The following is a 25,299-nucleotide window of genomic DNA, read 5'->3' as shown; positions in this document are numbered from 1 at the left end:
TGCAGCAAGGGGGGAGTACGTCGCTCTTCATATGCTGTCGGAATTGTGTCACTAGGGTCGCTGTTTCCGTAAATGTCAAAGAGATCCAAGATGAAGGAACAAAGCTGGGTTCTTTTTTATTGGTTCAAACTACGGGCCTTTTGCCTGAAAGCACAAGAGAGTGGATGTAGTTGCTTAGACAACCCACATCCAAAGACTTCATATATTTATAACGAGATCCTGATGCCCCAGGAACCGAAACCTGTGGCAAAGACCAGAAACTGGAGTTGACAAAACATGTGCTCATGGTATTGCTGACAGAGGGCCTGAAATGGGCCAAGATAAAGGGATAAAACGTGAAAAAAACAATTGAATTGAAAAAACACTGACTTTACAAACGTTCATGAACAATGGAGATACACTTGTAGTCACTGCAAAAAAGACGATTTCATAAGATACTGTCCTGTTTACCATGGTAGGTGGGTGGAGGACACCAGCATGGGAGGTCACATGGACGGCTTCTTCTTAGATCATGGTTAGATTCGGAAGAGTCTTTATGTGAGTGTCCCCTATTTAGGCTCTGCCCTACCAAAAGCAAAGCCAAAGTGCAGGAGAACTTCTATGACCCCATCCCGGACAGGGGGAGGAGGAGGAACCCGACCAACGTCAAATTGTCTTCCTTTCCCCAGAGGACCTCATCAAAACAGACAAGGTGTGGGGTGCCATCTTTCCTCGGAGGTCCCACGTCGGTCTCCCATTTATGCAATAAACTATTATTCTAATGGTGCAAACAAAATGTAATGTTGGGTTTGAATAACTGTAACCCGAAAACATAGTTTAAGCACACAGAGATTAATACAAAATAGAAAGGATCGAGAACGGAAAGCAAGAAGCATTGGAAAAGTATTTCTTTTTAGGCCGATGTGCAAGTGTGATAAGTGAAAATGCCCTTCACTCACGGTGCAGGAGAGCCAATGGCGGAAGAGGGCTCAGACACTGCCCCATGCTGTAGTGAGTGGAAGCAAAATATAGATGAGGTTATTGTTGACATTTGCATTGAATCACAGTTTGAAGTGCAAAAGAGGTGGAACACCAAGATGCAGTGACTATCCTACAATCATAGACTAGGTACGTAACTGTAGATTAGTACTGGATCAGTGTACAAACCAACCTATCACTTATGTCCAGTAACTAAATAACAATATTTACAGAGGAAAGGTAAAACGCACAAGTACAAATTAATTTCATCTCTCACTCTTGAACTTAGTCACTGAATTAATGAAAGTCTTGCATAGTCATAAACACATTTACACACTTTCTTGTTAACATATGCTGCCAGAGTTAGGAGATATTACATTATTACCTTACCTAGTGAGTTCTCCAGTTTTTTAGGTTTTGATTGGTGACCACTATTGTAGCCCTATCAACCTTAGCTAAACCATAACCTCAATTTGTTTTCTTTGAATTTCGAGTGTTAGTGTGGTTGAAATCCACCTACAGTGCCCGCAATAGTTTAAGGCAATACATTACCCTCAACTACCCCAGGCACCAGTGAGCCTTAACGGGCCCTGGAGGAAATAAACCCCAGGCAGTCCCAGGAGGAAATGTTCCCAGGCAGCATTGAACCTTAATAACAGCTGGCAGCTGCCCCAGTCTCTTGTACTCAATGCAATAAGACAAGTTAAAAGAAGTCCATGAAAAGGTCAAAAATCTAGGGACATCACATTGGAAAGGCAAATTTGCCACACCAGCCCTATGATATGGCAGGGGTAAACGAGTAGGTGGAAGTGGTGCACCCAGTTTAGCTCTTAGTAAGGTGTATGGAAAGTCTATATGTTGGCCTGTAGAGGCTGAGGGACTGCTCCCTGTCCCTTTAGCAAGGCCAGATGGATTGAACTAGGGGTTAGAGTGATACCTCACCCTAGCCACTGAGATGTGATGGTAATATGGTGGGAATGGAGGCTGAGACAAGACTCCCTGACCATAGAACAAGGTCAGAAAGGAACGTTCATTACTCCCAGGCCATTTGACAAGTCTGTGGTATGGAGAATAAGACAGCGGATCCTTCCATGGCGCTCAGGCAAAGCCGAGGACCTTTATATATTATACCTGGCCTTCTGCTAAGGATGTGGTGTGTTTAAACTCCCAATCTCATTGCCAGTGAGTTTTGGGGATACAAGTTATTTTCTTTTTCACAGCTTCCTAATTCATTCAGTAGTTTGTTGAGAAATTAGAATTAGAAAAGGGTATGGGTGGGCTTTAAAGGGTTACATTTAATGACATGTTGACCATTCATTTGTGATTAATACACTGCATAAATGAGCTTTTTGTCCCACCACCCACACTAGGTTTGTTGATCTGGACCTAAAGCCACAAATCTGCGTGCCTTGGCTGGGTGGATGGGAGAGAAAACAATCTGTTGCGACCACTATTACCGAATGCATATTACTGATCACTGTGTTGGGCAAATAAAAAAGAGCACAGCATGGTAGGATGAGCCTACCATGACCCCAGATCAAGGAACTCCCAGCATTAAGATTAATTTAGAAAAGTCTTTTTTTTCTTGGGATTTGTGTATCCTGTGTCACATTTGCAGAATCTGGACCCTTCTTACATCCTGCATATACGTCTGGGGAGAATCTCAGATCTAGAGGTGCAAATATTGAAATAAATTATAATAATTGGGACACCTCAGCTGCGAAAAACCAACAACTGTGAGCAGTGCATAATCCCCACTGAGCAGGGCAAAGTTCAAGTACAGGGCAGGGTTGCGTAATGGCCAGATCTGAGACAAATCCCTGCTCAGCATGGCCAAAGGCTGTGAGTGACAAGTGTTGGCTGCCCGCATTGGTTTGGGTGCAGAATCAGCCATGCTGTGCTCAGCTGACGGCCATACCTATACAGAGTGGAGTTGGTTGCTTTTATATGTTACATGTAGTATATCTTTTTTAAAAACTGAAATTCACTGGGGAAAAAAACGGTTAAAGTGCAGTTTTGGTTAGCTTTGGTCATGACATCTCAAATTTACTTAAGAAAAAGATAGTTAAAGTGTAGTTATGCATACAAAATAAAAATGGAACCCCCTGAAATTCTTCAGTTATGATCAGCTTCACAAAACATAGCTCGCACACTTTTCATACAGCCATAACTTGCACAAATGCATTACCTATGACCTCTCAATAGCTATAACAATAAATAAAAAGTCACAACATCTCTTTAAATGACAGCAAAATGTATCCATTTTCATGTTAGTGGTATTCATAGTCTTATTAATGGTAAAGTAACATGCAATGTCAGGAGCAAGATCATTTATGTAATTTCTGAAGTCATCTGTTACATCAAGGGTGAGGACATAAGCATTGCATTTGGTGCGCAAGCTATTGTTTGTATGTCAGGTGTGCAAGCTATTGTTTGCAGAAATAACCACAGCTCACACATTTGTAGTTAAGGTTGATGCCACACTCCAGAGGGAATTTTTCATACTGTTGAACTGGCCTCTTTAGGGTAAATTACCCCAAAAAGCTTTGCTTTTTCCTCCTAGTCTTTGCTGACTCTGGATAACCGTAGGAAACTGTGCACGTTCCTCTTGAATGACAGAGGGAAGGTGCACACGCACACCTCGCCTGCATTGGGTTTGGTGTGCCGTACCTCCGTGTGCCCTGTAAAGTGGTGCGTATCTGGCTAGTTGCGGGAAGTAGCACTGAGTGTGCCACCCAATGGATAGTCATCAACCCTATATCGGGTCTGCCATGGCAGGCCAGTGGGGGCCATTGCACCCCTGTCTGGGTTGGCATCACTTACACCTTGGCCGTACTTGAATGTATCATTCCATATCACGAGAGACGCCCCAGGGAAGCCCCATGGGAAATGGGGGTGGGGGAGTGGGGGATGGTAGAGTGGGGGATGGTAGACTGGAGACACGCCCACACGGGAGGCCATGCCCACCCGCAAGCATTCTTAAGCGCTGACTGAGAGCGCGCCATTAGAATTGTGTTGACCTCTGAGGCGGAAGCCGGAGGACTTGTTCCTTTTTAAAATTGTATTCTTGTCTTTTAAAAAACAAAAATCGAAATACTCACTCTCACGAGCACTCTACACCGCGCCGAGCAGTCCCCCGCATACCCCCTGACACAGCGGATCTTATCGCTGCACCAGGGATTCCCTCTACGGCCATCGCGGTTCCACGGTGGAGACACGCCCACATGGGAGGCCACGCCCACCCGCAAGCATTCTTAAGCGCTGACTGAGAGCGCGCCATTAGAATTGTGTTGACCTCTGAGGCGGAAGCCGGAGGACTTGTTCCTTTTTAGGTTTCGCTGGGGAAAGGAGCCGTTAGGCTCCTCCTCCAGAGAAATCTATTGAGTACAGTAAGCACTATGGAACACGCCCCCCCGTCCCATTGGCTAGCTCCATAAATGGAGCCTAGCCATTGGACGAGGGGCCTGTCCATCAATGCCGGACCAGACACGGGGGCGTTCCCGAGATTCTTTGGCTTTTGCCGACGTCACGCGACGCCGGGAACGCCCCCGAGTCTCCTCCGGCCGGGCCGTGCTTGCTGCTGTCCTTCCTTGTGTCCGGCCGGGCCGTGCTTGCTGCTGTCCTGCCTTGTGTCCCTCCTCCCGCCGTCCCCACGTTTCCCGCCTCCCTCCCGACGTCCGTGTCCTTTCCCGCCCCCCTCGTCCTCTCCCGCCCGCCCCCCTCGTCCTCTCCGAGGTTTCTCCGAGGTTTCTTCAGCCGGCCGGCCGGCCAATCCTAGCGCGGCCGGCCGGAAGTGCCCGCCCCCCCCGCCGCCCAGGGGAAGAAGGAAGACGGCGGCCCACAAGAAGTATGGCGGCCCACGCGGGGCTCCCGTGGCCTGCCTGGAGGGAGCCCCGGAAGAAGCGGAGGACGTTGCCGGGCAGGTGTTGCCGAGTAGGACAGCTGCAGCCCCGCGCCTCCGCCCACGGTGAGTGCTGTGTTGCTCGGGTGTTCACGCCGCCCTGGGCCCTGCATGCTCACGGAGGACGCTGCTGGTGCCGTCGTTCCCTGGTGTGCATGGGGAGGCGGCACCCGCTGCAGACACTGTGCACTTTTAAGTCCTGCATCTGGTCCTTATAAAACTTTGTGTACAACATTGGAAAATGTTTGACTTCTGTGATTTTGCCTTTTATGTTATCTTAGATGTCTTAAATGGAGATTTTTACTTGAAATCTATAGAACTACAACAACCAGAAATAGTTAATTTTGCCCCATGCTGATGTGTTTATTTTTGTCTATAATCAACAATGTTATCAGCTGCGCAGAGTTAAGTAATGTACGGCAGATTTTGAGCACCAATGCCAGCATAAACCCTACTGTTTATCAGACACCAAGACAGCCCTTCTTTCACGAAATATTTGAGGCACTAGGCCGGCTGTTTCACTTTTTTTAATCATATGTGTGCTGAACATTTTTTTTGGTGCTAAACAAATATTGCCTATGAATGACACCAGCTTCCATACTGCTGTATGCCAGAAAGAAGTGTCAGGGAGAGAGGGCACACCCTGGGTGAATGGGGAAGGGGACAGAGTGCCCCCCAGAGGCTCTGGGGCAGGGTCGGCGGGGGGCGTACCTGTCGGGGGATGCGCCCGTGGTACCAGGCGTGGCTCCGCAGGTCGTCGCTGCTCAGCTTCAGCTCCTCCTCCAGCTCCTTCCTCAGCTTCTCCGGGGTCCCTCCATCCATGATGTACCTGTCCTTGGAAAACTAGGGAGAATGGAAAAGAGCCGGGTTAAAACGAGCTGCCCATGCCTCGGCCTCACCTGCCTGGGAGATCCGAGCCTGCACTTTGCGCGCCGCGCCGATGACAGCAGCTTTAATTTTCTTTCACCCGGTGACTTTCCCGTGGGTGTTTCGTTTCACAGCCGGCCCCGGCACTTTGATGTCGAGCAAAGGTGAACTCGAAGGGAAAAGGTGCAGCGCTGACAGTAGTCACAGCGTGTAAAGGAAATACACGTGCCGGTACTCACTGCACACAGTGCTTGAAATTAAGTTATAACAGCGCAGGTACCCATTGTACCTGACTACCTGTTTGCTAAGGATAAGGGGCAGTACCGCCCCATTAAACAATTGCACCTCTGCTGAGAGGTGATGGTATTCTCTCTTTTCAAATTAGAGCAGGTTCTCAGTACCTGCTGATTAGAAGCACTGACTGACCATTCTCAGAGTACTTGTTCTTTCCTGAGAAGCGCCGGTACTCACATTAAAACTATTTCACCCCTGATGTCAAGTGCAGTTACTTTGTCTTACAAATTCAAGTAGTGTAGGTTTTTTAGTGCAGGCCCATTTAAAGCATTCACTGTCCCAGGGTACTACTTTGCTTCTGAGAAGTGTGAGTACTTTTCCATTAATGTACTGCAGTAATGCTGAGAAGTGTCAATACTCTCCCTGCCGAGTTAAAGAAGTGCAGGTACTGCAACCCTGATTGTACCTGCAACTTAAAGCAATGCCCATCCCAGATCACCTGCATGCTTCTGACTTTCTCCATTTATTGATAATCAGCTGACCACCCGTGGGAGGTCACGCTGGCATTAGGCGAGTTTGAACTCCTTGCCTGGCAGTCACAGCAGACGTCAGCAATGAGCGAGTGACTCCATGGCCTGCCTTCAGTACTTCTAGGGTGCAGCGCATGACTGCCTGTCATTCACTGTTAGTACGTGTGTGGTGCCTCGGTCACCCTCGCGCCGCGGGGGGGCTTCATTAACCCCAATCGTTGTACGGATGCCCTTCCTCCGTCACCTCCAGCCCCCACCCCCTCGACGTGCAGTGTCAGCGCCCGGTCACGGCCGGTAAACGTGCGTCGACATGACAGGTAATGGATGCCCGGGGCCCTGCCTCGCGCAGACTGGATCCGTCCGCGCTCTCCTGTCCACTTGAGGAGCGGTGTCATCGGTGAGCAGGCTGGAGATGGACGACCTTTACGTCGGAGGAGCTGCAGGCAGACGGGTGCTTGTCTGAGCGCAGTGGCCGCGGCATTAATAACCAGCCCTTGTTACCTTTCATGCTGCGCCAAGGTGACGGATCGCTCCGGAGCAGGACCCGTCTGCCTGGAGCTGCGCTGACGGACAAACCCCGCAGCACTGCGCCTTCTCGAAACCAGTCCCAGCTCACTGCATTCCTATGCCACTTTGAAGCGCTATGCTAAAGAATTCCCGGGTCTCCGCAGGGGCCGTTCATGGTAGTGGTGCAACAAGTGCCCTTGGCCTTAATTCATGGAAGGAGAAATGCCCTTCAGTCCCTTATTCAGGCAGTAAGAGACGGAAATCATTGGGTGCTGTGGGCTCCTCACGCCCCTGTTCCCCGGTGCCACTGCACCTGCCGCACTAATGATATCTACGTCTTTGGTACTTGGTAGTGTGGTATTCACGAGGCTGAAGGGTCAGTCGTGTAAACGGTCAGAGCTGCACTTCTGTACTGGGATAAGCGCCCTGCCAAGGAGGAAGTTTGATTATTAGGTCCATACATTGGGATGAGTGCTATGCTCAGGACCATGGACCATGGACTATGGGGCACTGGAAGACCAAATTATGCAGATGGGTTGACTAAATTAAGTAGCAATAAACAGCACATTTTATTGTGTAATGTCGTTATTAGTACCAGTTAAACTCTCAAATACAGCAATATGCAACAGAAAGGTGACTGTCAACTATTGTGAAGTGCCATCCACTCTGCGGCAACAAGTGTAATTGCGTTTTTAGTAACTTTTGAGCGAGAAACAATGCAGCCGATGATGAATTAATTGGCAAATCATTAATTATGCTGCAAACGTCACTGATGCAAAATCAAATAATTCCATTGGCCTTTGCTATGCTGTCCTTCCAATAATTATATCTCTCTAAGTTTCTTCACCTTACCCATCCTTTATGTTCTTTGTCCTTCACGCCTCTTCCCGACACACCTTCACACTTTTCCACAGCTCTCATAAACGTGGGGTTCATTTTCTCAGCATAACGAGGCCTGTGGCTTTTATCACCTCTTCAGCCTCCCCAGTACGCTGCCAGCTGCTCAAAATTTATATACACCTCACATTCCAATGGCATATGTCCCGGTCCTAATCGTGCAGCCTCAGTGTTTTCATTAGCCCCTGCGCTCCTCCTTACAACCCCTCGAAAAAAGTCCTCATCTTCTCCACTAATAGTCTATTTAACCACCAATTAAACCACCCTTTGTCCATGCTGACCCCAGGAACAGTGCCTTTTTAGGTTTCGCCTGTCGAAAGCTGCGCAAGCAGCGTTTCGCTAAGGCAAAATCTTTTGTTTGCAGTATGTGGGCTTTGTCCCGTCTCTGTTTCCATTGGCTAGCTCCATAAATGGAGGCTAGCCATTGGAAAACAGAGGCGTCCGTCATTCTGCGAGGCGACTCGTGGGCGTTCCTGAGAATTTTTCTCATCCAGCCCCTTTTAACACGTGCGGCGGTGGGTGTGTTTTTTTTTTCCCGTGTTGTTTTCGTCTTTTCAGGAGTGCCTTCAGCCGGATTGGTGTTGTTTTTATTTACGTTCAGGTAAGATGCATTTTTGTTTATATTTTTAACTGTTTGTTTCTGTTTGTTTCTCGACTTTGTGTGTGTAGTTGCTACCCCGTGTTGTGAATGTTTCCCTTTGCACGCCCCCCTCCCGCTGTCTGTGCTTTTCCTGCCCCCCCTCCCGCTGTCCGTGCCTTTCCCGCCCCCCCTCCCGCTGTCCGTGCCTTTCCTGCCCTCCCTCCCGCTGTCCGTGCCTTTCACTGTTCTGAACGGCTTTCTCTTAGTGACGCAAAGAACCTTGTTGATGTCTCTCCAGAAAAACAAACATGCCGGCAATTATCGCAAATTGAACGAGTTTAGCAGGGCCAGGGTAGCTGTGACCTCTGATTTGAAATCTGCCACGCCGCGTGCGCAGCGGCTGTTTATCCGCCTCGCTAATTAGCTCCCTGAGATTGTCGACGCCTTTGTAGATATAGCAGTGAGAGCAACATGCATTTAACAAATATATATGTCTGGAGGACGGAGGCGAGCGGCCGGATCTAACCAGGCCAGCTCCACTCCGGTCTAACGAGGCGCTTCGCACATTAGTGATAAAAGACATTTTGTGCACGTGGCTCATGCTATACATCGAAGCCCGTGCAATAACATTCACTTTCTATCACGTAACCTTTTGGCCTAGCAATGTAAATGCAGTGGACAGCTGTTGCCATGTTTTTCTTGTCGACTGGGTCTATTGAGAGCAGCAGGTGACTATGGTCCCTCAAGTGGAGGGGGTCTTCGAGATTCCTGTGCAGCCACAGAGATACTCTGAGAGGGAGTTTAGGCTTGCTTTTAAAAGTTTGATTCATGGGGTGGAAGTTCAAATACAAGAAATGCTTCAATAATACACAAATGGTTGTCCAGTTTTATGTCTTTAGTAACAGAGAATGATCTTTATTTTGTATGTGCAGTAGCTGAGTGGTGTGCAGTTGAACAGCTGTTTAAAATCTCATGCCTACACTTCAGTTCAGTGGGGAGTGAATGATGTCACCTAAGATGGGAGAACGCGGCGGCTTGTGATCGTGGCTATCACTCCGTCATGTGATGGATCATTGGGTAGATATTAGGTACGCGTGAGAAGGAAAATAACATTGCAAAGTGTTGAAACACACGTTAGTCACGTGACTAGAGAAAGAAGAGCATCCCGGGCCCACTGGTGTTTGGGAGCCGTTCCCTCCACGCGGCTTCTTGAGCTCTCTCTTCTCCCCATCAGGCATCAATTATAGAGGTGGTCCCTCTCTCCCAGGGTTTGGTGTGGAGACAACTGGTAACCTAGTTCTTCATTGTTATGCGACTTTCAGGGTCTGGCTGACGAGCAGCGTTTCACTGTTGAATGGCTTCTCTCAGTTGGCCAGTGCGCTGGTCAGGGTAGATCACTGCAGCTCAGCCAAGTAGATATAACTCCGAGGGCAGATAGATTCTAAGTTAACCAGACAAAACTACCTTTTATATGCCAAATTTAAGTAATGTCATAAAAATGTCAAAATCGTGAACATACCTATGGCTAGAAACCAGATAATTGCTATGCAAAATACCTTAGCTGTGCAAACAGTACATGTGCATATTGTTTTAATCGCAAGCATAGGTAATGTAAGTAATATATAGCAGTTTTGGACAGATTTTAAATCAATGTCATGAGAATTTGGGAATCATGAATAATACCTGTGGCTTAATATCAGCTAATTACTGTGCAAATTAATTTACGTGTGCACAACAGTGCATACGGACTGGGAATTATATAGCAGATAGTTCTCAAATCATGGGCTCAGAGAGCGGCTAATGAAAACATTTTAAAGATCTATCCAAGTGGATTAAACCTGCCATATAAAACGTTAAAATTCACTGTTTTGGTGATTTGAATTGGAGCAGTGATCAGTATTATTAATGTCCTTAAATTATACTTGTAGCAGGCTTAAGTATTTGCCAAATTTCACCAAGTCACACGGCTCCACTGTGTTAAAAACCAGGATTGTTGCCTCTTTGCAGGTTCATATTCCCTGTTGGAGTGGCTAGGGAGTGCAGAGTGACTAGAGAGTGCAGAGTGACTAGGGAGTGCTAGGGAGTGCAGAGTGACTAGGGAGTGCTAGGGAGTGCAGAGTGCTAGGGAGTGCAGAGTGCTAGGGAGTGTAGAGTGACTAGGGAGGGCTAGGGAGTGCAGAGTGACTAGGGAGTGCGAGGGAGTGCTAGGGACTGCAGAGTGACTGCAGAGATTAAGCTAATGGCAATGTAAATGACAATGCCATTTATTTATCTGTTTTCAAAACCAACACATAAATACAAATTTTGTCATTTACAATGCCAATAGCTCTAACTTTTCCAAAGGCGAAACCATTGCATTGTAAATGCTTGTTAAAATTGTATTCTTGTCTTTTAAAAAATCGAAATACTCACTCTCACGAGCTCTCTACACCGCGCCGAGCAGTCCCCCGCATACCCCCTGACACAGCGGATCTTAACGCTGCACCAGGGATTCCCTCTACCGCCATCGCGGTTCCAAGGTAGAGACACGCCCACACGGGAGGCCACGCCCACCCGCAAGCATTCTTAAGCGCTGACTGAGAGCGCGCCATTAGAATTGTGTTGACCTCTGAGGCGGAAGCCGGAGGACTTGTTCCTTTTTAAAATTGTATTCTTGTCTTTTAAAAAATCGAAATACTCACTCTCACGAGCACTCTACACCGCGCCGAACAGTCCCCCGCATACCCCCTGACACAGCGGATCTTAACGCTGCACCAGGGATTCCCTCTAACGCCATCGCGGTTCCAAGGTGGAGACACACCCACACGGGAGGCCACGCCCACCCGCAAGCATTCTTAAGCGCTGACTGAGAGCGCGCCATTAGAATTGTGTTGACCTCTGAGGCAGAAGCCGGAGGACTTGTTCCTTTTTAAAATTGTATTCTTGTCTTTTAAAACAAAAAAAATCAAAATACTCACTCTCACGAGCACTCTACACCGCGCCGAGCAGTCCCCCGCATACCCCCTGACACAGCGGATCTTATCGCTGCACCAGGGATTCCCTCTACCGCCATCGCAGTTCCAAGGTGGAGACACGCCCACACGGGAGGCCACGCCCACCCGCAAGCATTCTTAAGCGCTGACTGAGAGCGCGCCATTAGAATTGTGTTGACCTCTGAGGCGGAAGCCGGAGGACTTGTTCCTTTTTAAAATTGTATTCTTGTCTTTTAAAAAAAAAAATCGAAATACTCACTCTCACGAGCACTCTACACCGCGCCGAGCAGTCCCCCGCATACCCCCTGACACAGCGGATCTTATCGCTGCACCAGGGATTCCCTCTACCGCCATCGCGGTTCCAAGGTGGAGACACGCCCACACGGGAGGCCACGCCCTCTTCTCTCCCTTCAAATGTGCCAACCACGCAAGCGCAGCGGACGAGCGCAGCGGGAGCGCCTAAGGCAAGCCCGTCTGCGCCCGTCCGCGCTCGACCGGGCTCGGGGCCAGAACCCATGCCGGAGCCAGCTCCCACAAGGGTAAGCTATTCGCGTCGAGACCTCCTTAGTCTCAGACCCACCAACGACAGCACATGTAACTATGTGCATGATTTAGACAGACCCTTCACTAGTTGCATCATCTGCAACCCAGTCCAGCTACTACTCCCCAAGCCACCAGTCTCCCCCCCGGGCCTAAAACTAGCCGCACTGAACTGCAGGTCTCTCCCCATGCATGCCCTGCTCATTAATCACCTCATAGTAGACCACGACCTGGACATTCTGTTCCTTACGGAAACGTGGCTCACTGACCACTCGGACTCGGATGTAGTCATGGCCCTACCTCCGGGCTTCCTTATCCAGTCCCAATCACGCCCCACTGGCAGAGGAGGTGGACTAGCCATCCTCTACCGGGATCACTTCTCCTGTAGATCTAGTGATGCCCAAATCTTGGACTCTGAAAGCTGTCATTTCACCATCCAGCTAGCACCGACAAGCACGCTGTCTGGCCTACTGGTATATCGTCCCCCGGGCCACTTTGGCCCTTTTGCTGGCGCTCTCCTTGAATCTATATCATCTCTGGCCCATCTTACCTCCAACTTTTCTATTCTAGGAGACCTAAACATCCACTTCGACGACCCTCTAGACACAGGGGCAGCCGACTTGATCACAGACCTTGCGGCCTACGGCCTCCAACTTACCAACTCCGGAGCCACACACAATAAGGGACATCTGCTAGACCCAGTGTTTACTAACATCCACTCCCTACAAGCCAAAAAGTCCCTTCCCCTCCCATGGACGGACCACTTCTTGGTCCCTCTCCTTCTGCCAGGGGCATTCAGGAAACCCCACAAGCCAGCTACCTATACCAGGGACAGGGCATGGTCCAGACTCTCGGCGGAGGACTGGGCCAGAGCCCTAAACTCAACAACCCCTAGTTTTCCGGAAGATCCGGCCACCGCGGACAGACAGTTCAGGGAGTGGATCTCCACCTTCCTCGACTCTATCCTCCCCTTAAAAACCCGTGAGGAGAAAAACAGGAAAATTGGTTCTGCCCCATGGTACAGCCCTGAACTTAGATCTCTCCGCAAAGAATGCAAAAAAGCAGAGCGACTGTGGAGAAAGGATTGGCTTCATGCCTGTAAGGACGCCTACCGTAGGTTGGTGAGAATCTATAAATCCACCCTGAAGCTTGCTAAAGCTTCCTACTATGACGCCAGAATAAAAAATTCCACCAACTCGGCGAGAGAATCTTACCTCATCGCCAAAGAACTGCTGAAAATACCAGTGCCCCCCTCTTTGCACCCACCCCCTCCGGACAGAAGTAACGAACTGGCAACCTACTTCGATTCCAAAATTGCCCGGATCCTAGCCTCCCTCCCACCTCCTAGTCTATCTAACCACACGGACAAAGAGGTGGCCACCAACCCTACAGGCAACATCCCACACCCTCAGCTGTCTACATTTAGAGCAATATCTCTGGACGAAGTAGTAACAACTCTGGCCAAGATGAAAAGCGGCTCTCCCCTTGACCCGGCCCCCATCAGATTCCTAAAAACAGTGGCCCCTACCATAGCTCCCACTATCATGGAACTGATCAACATCTCACTATCTCAAGGCTCAGTCCCTCCGAGCTGGAAGAGTGCTGTTGTCAAGGCTCTTCTTAAGAAACCTCAACTGGACCCCGCGGATCTGGCCAATTACAGGCCGATCCCGCTTCTCCCATGCATTAGCAAGATGGCCGAGAAACTGGTCAATGTGCAACTGTCCCAGTTCCTCGAAGCCAATAATCTTCTGCGTCTGTCTCAAACTGGATTCCGTCCCGGCCACGGCACGGACACTGCCCTCCTCACTGTCATCGAGGAGGCAAGGTGCATTCTGGATTCAGGAGGATCAGTGGCTGTGATCCTCCTGAACCTCAGTGCAGCCTTTGATACGGTGAACCACCGTGTCCTTCTCCACCAGCTGGCCGGGGCAGGAATCGCGGGCGCCGCGCTCGCTTGGATAGAATCTTTTCTATCAGGCCGCTCATTCCAGGTATAGGACGGCAATTCACACTCAGCCCCTCTTCCACTCTCCAGCGGAGTCCCCAGGGGTCTTCGCGAAGTCCCACCTTGTTTAATGCATACATGGCCCCTCTTGAGGATGTCGTTGCCCCATTCGGGATAAAGATAGTGAGTTACGCGGACGACACGCAACTGGTCGTCTCACTATCTCACCTTGACAACCACCCAGATAACCAACTGAACTGCCTCCAGGATATCCACTACTGGATGTGCGAGTCATCACTAAAGCTCAACGGAGCAAAAACTGAAGTCATGCTCATGGGTAAGAAATGGACCACCATTCCCCCATCGGTCTGGCCAGACGTTTTCGGCGAGGTGCCCACCCCGAAAAAAGAAATCAAGACATTGGGAGTCTGGCTGGAACCTGAGCTGACTATGAAGACCCAGGCAGCTAAAACAGCAGGAACCTGTTTTGGACTCATGCGATCCATCCGCAAGATCCTTCCACTTCTTCCTCCCTTATCAAGGAAACTCCTGGTTCAAGGTCTGATTCTCGCCCGGCTAGACTATAGCAACGCCGTCTACCTCGGAGCCCCTGAATCTACCCTGGCAAAACTCCAACGCACTCAAAATGCGGCTGCCCGGCTCCTTATGAGTCTCCCCCCCAGAGCCTCCGCCAGACCTGCGCTCAGGGCCCTACACTGGCTTCCAGTGCGTCAGAGGATAGAATTCAAGGCTCTGTGCACTGCCCATAAACTCATCAACGGTCTAGGCCCCTCTGTCCTGAAAGACATGGTCACCCCCTACAAAGCCCCCAGACTCCTGCGCTCGGATAACGAACGCTTGGCCATTGTCCCTAGATTCAGGAAGGTACGCACCGGCGGTCGACGCTTTGCAGTAAAAGCGTCCTCAGGATGGAACTCACTCCCCCGCAGCCTACGACTGGAACCCTGCCATCTTCTCTTCCGTAAAAGATTGAAAACTTTTCTTTTCCCCAAATAGTACCTCCCCTCCCCCCCCCCCCCCCCTGGTCTCCACAAGTGTTACAGCGCGGGGATGCCTCCGGGTCACCAGGCGCTCTATAAATCGCTAAATAAAATAATAAAAATAAGGCTTGAGTAAGCCCTGGGCCCGGCCTGTCCTCACTGCATGAATGTGTGCACGCGCTTCCCAACCATTTTGTCAAGTGGTGCTGATTCACTGTTCTGAAATATGGGCCTTCTGTCACTGCAGACTGGTTGCTGTGCACTGGCATAGATCGGGAGTAAACTGATGAGCAGTTTGCCATTCTAGGCTGCTGTGAATGCGCACCAGCACGTATGATGCCAGTGATTGTGTGTGCGGCCTGCGAACATAGGTTATTGCATGCTCCCTAACACACATATTAGTGAAACCCATGTCCAGTCTGCTGTGCAGACTCAGGCAGGTGCACTGGCACCACTGGTGCTGAGAACTATGTGTCCCTCCTGCCATCACAGATTGGGTGCACAAAAGCGCATGTGCGCCCAGTTAGGACCTACCTATGCAGCCTGCTCTTCACATAAGTTTTTAATGGGAAGTGGTAGACAATACTTCACACTGCAATGGTGAATTGCAGTGGAGCAACCTCATGATGTTTCATATCAGTCGTTTCGCAGTGCCAAACTCTTTGCATTGATAAAGAGGGTTTGGCATAACTCGCTTAGAAATACTACTTATAGAATATGGACATTTCTATGCTCCAAGATTCTTGGTGACCATGGTGTCTGGCTCCATTGGACACCAGGAGTCATGGGGAGCACATCTGTGCCTTCCCCAATCGACAGCCATAAAACATGGACATCCCACAGGAATGGCAGAGCTCTGCCATTTGAGGGCTGATTGGAATAGATTGAAGATAGTGGTTGTGACACCTAGCCTCTAGGGGCTGAATCATGGATCTGCATTCCAAGGACCCATGGCAGACAGGCCTACAATTTAGGGGAGACATCTGTGGTTCAAAGGGAAAACTCTCTAAACCACCCGACTTCAAAGACACACAACACTTGTTAGGTCTTGGAACCAGAGAACCCAGATTGCGTGCTCCACATTGTCAGAGGAGGATAACAGTCCGAATAGAGACTGGCCTGGACCAAGGACCTGCTGAAGTGTGGCACCACTTCAGCAGGTCCTCGACCTGCTGAAGTGGGCACGCCGAGGACCTGCTGAAGTGGTCCTCGCACGACTCCGACTGACTTCGTTCCTCCGAATGCCACCCGGAACCGAGTTAGCCCCGACTCTGACAGTTCGAACGCTTTCCTACTATCATAATTGGTCGGTCGGAAAGCTTTCTGAATTGGTCGCAAAGATGGGTTCCGAATCGATTCAGAGCCTTTCCGACCGACTTCGTAATCGACCCCTAAGTGTGATTTCAGCCACGGCCCAGTGTCCGGGAGGCGGGCTGGTTATTTTCCATCCAGGGGTATAGGACAATTGGGGTGAACTAGAGGGTGGAGGGAGGCTTTGGCCATGGAGTCTGCAGAGTGTGAACCATTGAACTGCTAGGAGCCAGTGGCACTGTAGAAGGGTGCTGAGTGCATATGGGTGTGTAAGAGTATGCCATACCGACTGGCTGAAACCTGTCGCCCTGCTTACTGGTGAGGAGTGACAGTGTGCCAGTGGGAGTGATTGTGTGCAGACCACCTATGATTCACGACACTGACCGGCTGTGCCGCCTTATACGTTAATTGGTACTCAAAGCACAATACCTTTTGGCACTGGGTTGTTCCCACATGGCAATGTTTCTAAAAACTGTTCTATTTTTGTCATCGTACATAATGTTTATATTGCGCACCGCATAAAGATGCTCTCTCTCAATTGGGGGAGGTGCAGATGAGGAACTGTCAACAGTGTGCATATTAATGAAATCATAACCATACGAGAGGGCTTAGTCCTGCTAGTCATATTTCCAATTGTGTTTTATGCCCAAAAGTATATGATGCAGCACTTTTCACCCTAAGTGGGATGGGTACACCCAGACGTGGATCCCTTGCTTACTGTGTCACTGGATTCAAGTTAGCTTGGCTGATGAGCGGTGATGCCCTGAAACCGGTCCCAGGATGCTTGTTTCCAGTCTAGGGAGTGCCTGGCTTGGAGGTTCGGGCTAGAATGTTCCCATGTGGAGCAGGGTCAAGACTGATTTGCATATGGTTGGGTTCAAACTGGGGTGGCGTAGAGAGCAAAAGAATGATGGATTTAACCCAGATCTCTTGACTCTGAGTGAATGTTTGGTTTATTCAGAATTCCGTCCATCGTTTTCTGCCGCAGCACAAAAGAATATGCTAGTCATGTTATAATGATTGAAGATGTGTGTTGAATATAGATATTTTTACATACATCCTGTGTGAAGTCTCTTTTGTGACGCTTGGTGCATTTATTGCGAGTGGCTGCTGTGCCTTTGCACATTGCCTATGTAGTGAGCCTGACTGCTCAGTCCCAAACTACCCAAGGGTGAGCACGGGTTATACAGCGGGTGTAATTGCCTGTCCTTGACGGGAACAGTAGCTCTGGCTGGCTGGAGGCATCCCTTCAGCCAACCAGACTCTTCCGGGTCCAACACATACCATTTGTAACTTAACCTTTTCAGACCAATTTGGAACAAAGTCAGGAAATAGCAAACAGCTTTCACCTTTCAGCATGCTGAATTTGTTGCAGATTGGTCAAAGGGGTCAAACGATATAAGGGTTTTTCAGATATATTCATTTTTACATGTATGAAGCAACCTTCCCAGGCAATATTTAAGCTTAGGCGGTTCCTGTGATATATTTCATATTAATGTTCCCCCTTATGCCCTTGTGCACAGAGTGTGGAGCTCTAGGGGTTTATGTAACTACTCTAAGGCCAGGAAGAGAGGAAATATAAACCTCCAATCCTTTGTAATGTAGGATGAGTTTAGAAAGGAAGCAGTGGTCCAACATAATCTTCTCCAACCACTTTGCAAGACTAGGAAGATTATTTTATACACTCCAGCCTTGTTTGACCAGGGTGTACTTGTGACCCATTGACCCTGTCCAACCTACCATAGGCTTAGAATATTCAATATATATACTTATAGGTACCCAAAATAGAATATGTATGTAAAATTAGAAAGATTGAAACACACAAAGGACAGAGGGGGTAACACACACAGGGAGGAGGGTGCCATTGTGATACTGTGTGCAGATCAATGGAGCAGTCTCTCAGGGTGAAGAATTATGCTTTTTAACTTCGTCATAGGAGCCTAGAAAACCAACCATCGAGATGGTCTAGTCTATTTTGCAGAGTTCTAGGAAAGGAATGGGTCACTAGTTTAGTCAATAGGAATACTTACCTATTCGCATCAATATTGAGATGAGACATTGTCGAGCAATTCTTTGCTTCACAGAAATGTTGGTTGATAGAAAATTGAAGAAATTCTCCTCACTCCTGGATTTGTTTCCTTGACTGGAATTCACCTACACTGTTCATGCAGTTTGGTTTCACCAGCTGGTGACTGAAGGCATGAGTCATTTTTACTGAGCCACTTGTAGCACCCCATGCTGGTAAATACAAATCTCATATTGAAACACAAAATGACCCAGCACCAGATTATGTCAATGTAAAGTAAGCAAAGTATTTGTATTGCAGTAAAAAGTCAATGTTACAAGAATAACTTCTTGAAAATGAGCAATTTCAAAGACTTGATTGTAGATTGGTACTTTCTTTATTTTTCAAAATTCATTAAAACATAGTAGAATTTGCTTGTCGCCAACGCGTTTCATCCCACCTGGGACTTCTTCAGGGCTGATTTGTGATGTTGTAACAAAGAAAGTTAGCGTCAATCTTCTAGTCTTCTTGTAGTATAAATAAATAAATAAATATTAGCTCCTTATCTCAAAGATCGCTTGGTTCATCTTCCATGTTATCGCAGTCTCACAGTGTTTTTTACAACCATGGTATGGTCCATTAGTGGATTTCTCAAGATATCCGGCCCCTCGAATGTCCGCCTGTCCTCCGGTCGTGCAGAAGACTAGGAAATTGACGCTAACTTTCTTTGTTACAACATCACAAATCAGCCCTGAAGAAGTCCCAGGTGGGATGAAACGCATTGGCGACAAGCAAATTCTACTATGTTTTAATGAATTTTCAAAAATAAAGAAAGTACCAATCTACAATCAAGTCTTTTAAATTGCTCATTTTCAAGAAGTTATTCCTGTGACATTGTACTTGTTAGCTGGTGCTGGGTCTTTTTGTGTTTTAAGGATAAAAGTGATCTGTGATCGCTGAATTTGGGAATGTTTAAGGATCAAATCCCAGACGCCATGCACAGATAAGAAGTAAAGAATAATAAGGCTGTACTTAGTAGTGATATGGAGTGCCGGTTTAGTATAGCTCTGACCCTTTTTTCGATTTGTTGTGACAAATCTCATATTGGCATGGAGGGGTCACAATAAAGAACCCACGACTCATAACAGGCAAAGTGTCCTCTCTTTAACAAAAAACATGCACTGCAGTCTGGGAGGTTTGCTGAGATTGAACCAATCCATGTCCATGTACATATCTATGTATCGGTTTATGTCAGTATGAGGAAGGTGTTCAACAAGGTGGAAGGGAATTCCAGCTTATTTTTCAAAGTACAGCAAACCAACCAGCCCGAAGTAGAATGCCTCTCCTCAGAGGGTGCACCTTGACCTTTTCCCAGATTCCACTGTCTTGGGCAGAACCTGTGCGTACTTTTGTGTTTGTATGTGTCATTGGCATACTTACTGTGCCTCTGTGTTTGTACACCACGTCGTTGTCTATATGGTAAGTTGGCAGTTGTGTCTATGTGCTGCTCATGAGAAGCGTATTTGTGTGTATAAGCTATTGCTGTGTCTTTAGATGGAATGCAGTTTGTATGTGAATAATGCTGTATGTGTGTCTTCAGAATCTGTGTCCAACACTTTGTGTGTGTGTGTGTGTGTGTGTATATACTCTGTCTGAGAACAGCATGCATGTCGTAGTGTATGTGCTGTAGTAGTGCTTTAATTAAGTGACGTCTACAAGCAAGAGCTGTGTCTGTATATGGATGCGCTATACGCGTATGCATGTGTTTTGACCCAGCTGGTTGTATACCGTGTTTGTGTTCAGTTGTCTATCTGCTGTGTGTGCAGATGTTTAGTCTTTGTGTGTGTACACATTGTGTATGTACTGTCTACATGTGTATGTGATGTGTCCGTGTGCCCACTTCTGCGTGTCTGTATAGTGTGTGTGTAGGTGCCTATGCTGCATCAGTCCAAAGCTGTGGGTTTATGTCTATACAGTTGTTGCATCGGTGCACATCTGGGTGTTTCTGTATACACTGTGTGGCTGCATAAGTACGTGCGTATTTGAATGTAGACACTATATTTGTGTATATAGTGTCTGCCTGTAGTGATCTAGCAATGTGTCTGTGTGCAGACTTTACGGCTGTATTGGTGCAACGCGTAATTTCTGTGCATACTATAAGGCTGTAGTGGTGTACAGCTGCGTGGTGTATCCCCTGCAGCTGCGTTGTAACTCACCTTTGCCTCGTTATGTAGCTGTGTTTCTGTGTGCTCTTTGGCTGTGGTGCTGTCACGTGTGTGTCTATGTAGTTTAGGGCAGTGTTGGTGTACACCTTGGTGTACAATACTTGATTGCGGTTGATGCACAGCTGTTTGTCTGTGCACAGTGGGCTGTGCACTCTGTGACTGTGTTGTTTTCATTGGTGTGTATTCTACGTGGCTATGTTCGGTCGTGTACGGTTCTGTGGCTGCGCGACGTGTTGCTATGTTGGTGCACGACTGTGTTTTATTGTGTTTAAGCTCCAAGCCTGCGCTGTTGCACATCTGTATGAATACTCTGTGCTCGGTGTCTGTGCACAGCTGTGCGGCTGTGCCTTTCACCTCTCCTCTGATGTCAGGCATGCGCCTCTGCTGGGAGGGATTTACAAGGCTGCATCTCGGCTCCAGTTAAAAGAGTGCTGCTCTCTCTCTCTCTCTGCCTCCCGCCTCCTAAAATGTGCAGACATTTTTCCTCGCTCAGGCTGCTGCCTCGGACAGGCGCCTCTATGCTCACATTCCCAGCCTCTCTCCTGCCTGCCTCTTCTTGGATCTGCCATTAGGGGCAGAGCAGCTGTGTTCGTGTTCATGTAGGACAACGAGCCCCCTCCCCACACACACATTTTTTAATGCCAGAATGTTACTTAGCAACGGGGAGGGGTATTTTTTCGCTGAAGATTAAACTATACCATTATCTCTAACAGGAAACTTATGAAAGAACCCGCTCCCCTCCGGTGCGCGCCCTCCCCTCTCCCCCCCAGAGCCCCAGGAATGGCTGCCGAGCTCGGCTCGGTCCCCACATGTGCCCCCCGCGCCTCGGCTCCATGCTGACATACCCGGGCTCCGGCTGCCCGACCTGGAGGTGGGGGCAACAGAAGAGCGGGCAGAGGAATGCGGGGTGTGGGCAGATACGGGCTCTGTTTTTTCTGGAGGTGTAACTTTGAGGGACCGGGCTTTCAGACTCGAGCGCTGTCTGAATGAGGCAGAGAGGAAAGGGAGATGGAGGCTGAGAGCGAGGAAGGGAGAGGGGGAGGCAGGGAGAAAAGAGGCAGAGGGGGATGCGGGGAGGAGTGAGGCTGAAAGGGGCAGACAGGTAGGACAGACAGGCGGGAAGGAAAGAGGCACAGGGAGAGAAAAAGGAGAAAGAGACAGGGGAGAGAAAGAAGCCGAATAGCAGAAAGAGAAGGAGGCAGGGACAGGACGGAAGAGCCCACTGCTACGGGCTTAAGGTTAGGATGGTGGATGTGCTGCTGGCCGTGGGGCAGGCTGTGAGAGGATGGGGCTGCGGGCTGTGAGAGGATGGGGCTGCTGGCCGCGGGGCAGGCTGTGAGAGGATGGGGCTGCGGGCTGTGAGAGGACGGGGCTGCTGGCTGTGAGAGGACGGGGCTGCTGGCAGCCGGGCAGGCTGTGAGAGGATGGGGCTGCGGGCTGTGAGAGGATGGGGCTGCTGCCCGCGGGGCAGGCTGTGAGAGGATGGGGCAGCTGGCCGCGGGGTAGGCTCTGAGAGGACTGGGCTGCTGGCTGTGAGAGGATGGGGCTTCTGGCAGCGGGGCAGGCTCTGAGAGGACTGGGCTACTGGCTGTGAGAGGACGGGGCTTCTGGCAGCCGGGCAGGTTGTGAGAGGATGGGGCTGCGGGCTGTGAGAGGATGGGGTTGCTGGCAGCGGAGCAGGCTGTGAGAGGACGGGGCTGCTGGCAGCGGGCTGCAGGCTGTGATGGTGCTGTTGGCGGGCGCAGGGTGGACAGCTCCCCGTTCATCCCAGTGCACGGCGGCATGGTGCTGAAATCTAACCCTGCCATTCTCTTCTGCTCTCTCCCGCCCAGTGATTATATTATTGAAGAGAAGACGGCCGTGCTGGAGAAGCGGGAGCATGAGGGCTTCGGGTTTGTGTTGCGAGGGGCCAAAGGTAAGGGCCGAGTTTTCTATTTTTTCGAAGCATTTTGGGTTCTGGGCACGGGGCGGGGGCTTTGCTTTTACATCTTAAGCTGTCGTGCCCTTATTACCTTTCTTAAGCAGGGCTATCAGCTACAAACAACCCGTGGCATACTTTGAAGTCCCTGCCTTTGCGACGCTGTGCCACGGCGCTCCTGTCCCGCGGTGACCCCATGCATCCCCGCACCGTGCCGCTCTCCCTGTCAGCAAGTACCGACCAGCTTACCTTAGTCCATATTCCCCCCACTACTCATATACCCGCCAGACAGGGCGCTTGCTTTATTGTGCCCCGCATCGCTGTGCCCATACCCCCGCGTTGCTTCTGCCCCATGGTGCTCATGTCCCACACTCTTCCTACTCAACGTGCTATGGTCCAACGTTTTCCACCCCGTTATACATCGCCTATGATTACACCAGCGTCATTGTGCCCATAGTGTTCATATCCCTTGGAGGCTCTGCCTACTGTGCCATGGTGCAGTGCTTCTGGCCCCCACTGTGCCTCTGCCGTGCATCGCCGCACAGACCACCTGCTTCACTGTGCCCTGACCCGAGGATCCGTGCCCTCACACTGTCCGCGTCCAGCCTGGCTCGAGCCTCTGCTCTCACGTCTCTCCTACCATCACACGCAAAGTTTGGGGGCTGCCTTCGGTTGTCGGCTCTCTCGGGGTTCCACTCTGCACTTGCTGTGAATTATTTCTGAAGTGTAATCTAAGGTACTTGATTTGGACTCCTCGTTCGGAGCTCCCTGGAACGCCTGGGTTCCTAAAAGAATGGCTTTTTCAGGCATCTGTCTCACTTCCTGCACTGGGGCTGCAGCGCAGGGATGCTTAAGACCCTAGGGGTGCCCACATCTGCTGGTTAGATGACTCCTCACAGCCGGCACTGGAGGAGGCTCTGCAGAGATACTGAAGACCCTTCAGGTGTGCACATCTGGTGGGTTGTGGCTCCTCACTGCCTGCACTGGAGGAGGCTCTGCAGAGATACTGAAGACACTTCAGGTGTGCACATCTGGTGGGTTGTGGCTCCTCACTGCCTGCACTGGAGGAGGCTCTGCAGAGATGCTGAAGACGTTAGAGGCGCACACATCTGGTGGGTTGTGGCTCCTCACTGCCTGCACTGGAGGAGGCTCTGCAGAGATGCTGAAGACACTTCAGGTGTGCACATCTGGTGGGTTGTGGCTCCTCACTGCCCTCACTGGAGGAGGCTCAGCAGAGATACTGAAGACACTTCAGGTGTGCACATCTGGTGGGTTGTGGTTCCTCACTGCCCGCACTGGAGGAGGCTCAGCAGAGATACAGAAGACCTTAGAGGTGCACACATCTGGTGGGTTGTGGCTCCTCACTGCCCAAACTGGAGGAGGCACTGCAGAGATGCTGAAGACACTTCAGGTGTGCACATCTGGTGGGTTGGGGCTCCTCACTGCTGGCACTGGAGGAGGCTCTGCATAGATGCTGAAGACACTTCAGGTGTGCACATCTGGTGGGTTGTGGCTCCTCACTGCCGGCACTGGAGGAGGCTCTGCAGAGATGTTGAAGACACTTCAGGTGTGCACATCTGGTGGGTTGTGGCTCCTCACTGCCGGCACTGGAGGAGGCTCTGCAGAGATGTTGAAGACACTTCAGGTGTGTACATCTGGTGGGTTGTGGCTCCGCACTGCCGGCACTGGAGGGGGTTCTGCAGAGACACCGAAGACCCTAAAGGTGTGCACATCTGCTGGTTAGATGACTCCTCACTGCCGGCACTGGAGGAGGCTCTGCAGAGATACTGAAGACCCTTCAGGTGTGCACATCTGGTAGGTTGTGGCTCCTCACTGCCTGCACTGGAGGAGGCTCTGCAGAGATACTGAAGACCCTTCAGGTGTGCACATCTGGTGGGTTGTGGCTCCTCACTGCCTGCACTGGAGGAGGCTCTGCAGAGATACTGAAGACACTTCAGGTGTGCACATCTAGTGGGTTGTGGCTCCTCACTGCCTGCACTGGAGGAGGCTCTGCAGAGATGCTGAAGACGTTAGAGGCACACACATCTGGTGGGTTGTGGCTCCTCACTGCCTGCACTGGAGGAGGCTCTGCGGAGCTGCTGAAGACACTTCAGGTGTGCACATCTGGTGGGTTGTGGCTCCTCACTGCCCTCACTGGAGGAGGCTCAGCAGAGATACTGAAGACACTTCAGGTGTGTACATCTGGTGGGTTGTGGCTCCTCACTGCCCGCACTGGAGGAAGCTCAGCAGAGATACAGAAGACCTTAGAGGTGCACACATCTGGTGGGTTGTGGCTCCTCACTGCCCACACTGGAGGAGGCACTGCAGAGATGCTGAAGACACTTCAGGTGTGCACATCTGGTGGGTTGGGGCTCCTCACTGCTGGCACTGGAGGAGGCTCTGCATAGATGCTGAAGGCACTTCAGGTGTGCACATCTGGTGGGTTGTGGCTCCTCACTGCCGGCACTGGAGGAGGCTCAGCAGAGATGTTGAAGACACTTCAGGTGTGCACATCTGGTGGTTTGTGGCTCCTCACTGCCGGCACTGGAGGAGGCTCTGCAGAGATGTTGAAGACACTTCAGGTGTGTACATCTGGTGGGTTGTGGCTCCTCACTGCCGGCACTGGAGGAGGCTCTGCAGAGATGATGAAGACACTTCAGGTGTGCACATCTGGTGGGTTGTGGCTCCTCACTGCCTGCACTGGAGGAGTCTCTGCAGAGATGCTGAAGACACTTCAGGTGTGTACATCTGGTGGGTTGTGGCTCCTCACTGCCTGCAATGGAGGAGGCTCTGCATAGAAGCTGAAGACACTTCAGGTGTGCACATCTGGTGGGTTGTAGCTCCTCACTGCCTGCACTGGAGGAGGCTCTGCAGAGATGCTGAAGACACTTTAGGTGTGCACATCT

At 50.0% G+C, this 25,299-nt stretch overlaps 1 protein-coding gene across 1 annotated transcript in view; it reads left to right on the top strand.

Annotated features, from left to right (window-relative positions):
* Positions 1 to 25,299, top strand: part of SHANK3 (SH3 and multiple ankyrin repeat domains 3) — a 1,483,929-nt gene that overhangs the window by 967,275 nt on the left and 491,355 nt on the right. Inside the window, exon 14 of the mRNA XM_086918824.1 lies at positions 22,308 to 22,390. Within this exon, the coding sequence (XP_086774950.1) occupies positions 22,308 to 22,390 (83 nt within the window). The remainder of the gene's footprint in view (positions 1 to 22,307; positions 22,391 to 25,299) is intronic.

The sequence above is a fragment of the Lissotriton vulgaris genome, chromosome 1_1 (genome assembly GCF_964263255.1).
Source record: "Lissotriton vulgaris chromosome 1_1, aLisVul1.2, whole genome shotgun sequence".
NCBI classification, from domain to species: domain Eukaryota; kingdom Metazoa; phylum Chordata; class Amphibia; order Caudata; family Salamandridae; genus Lissotriton; species Lissotriton vulgaris.
The sequence above is the reverse complement of the archived record's forward strand: the minus strand, read 5'-3'. Positions and strand labels throughout refer to the sequence as shown.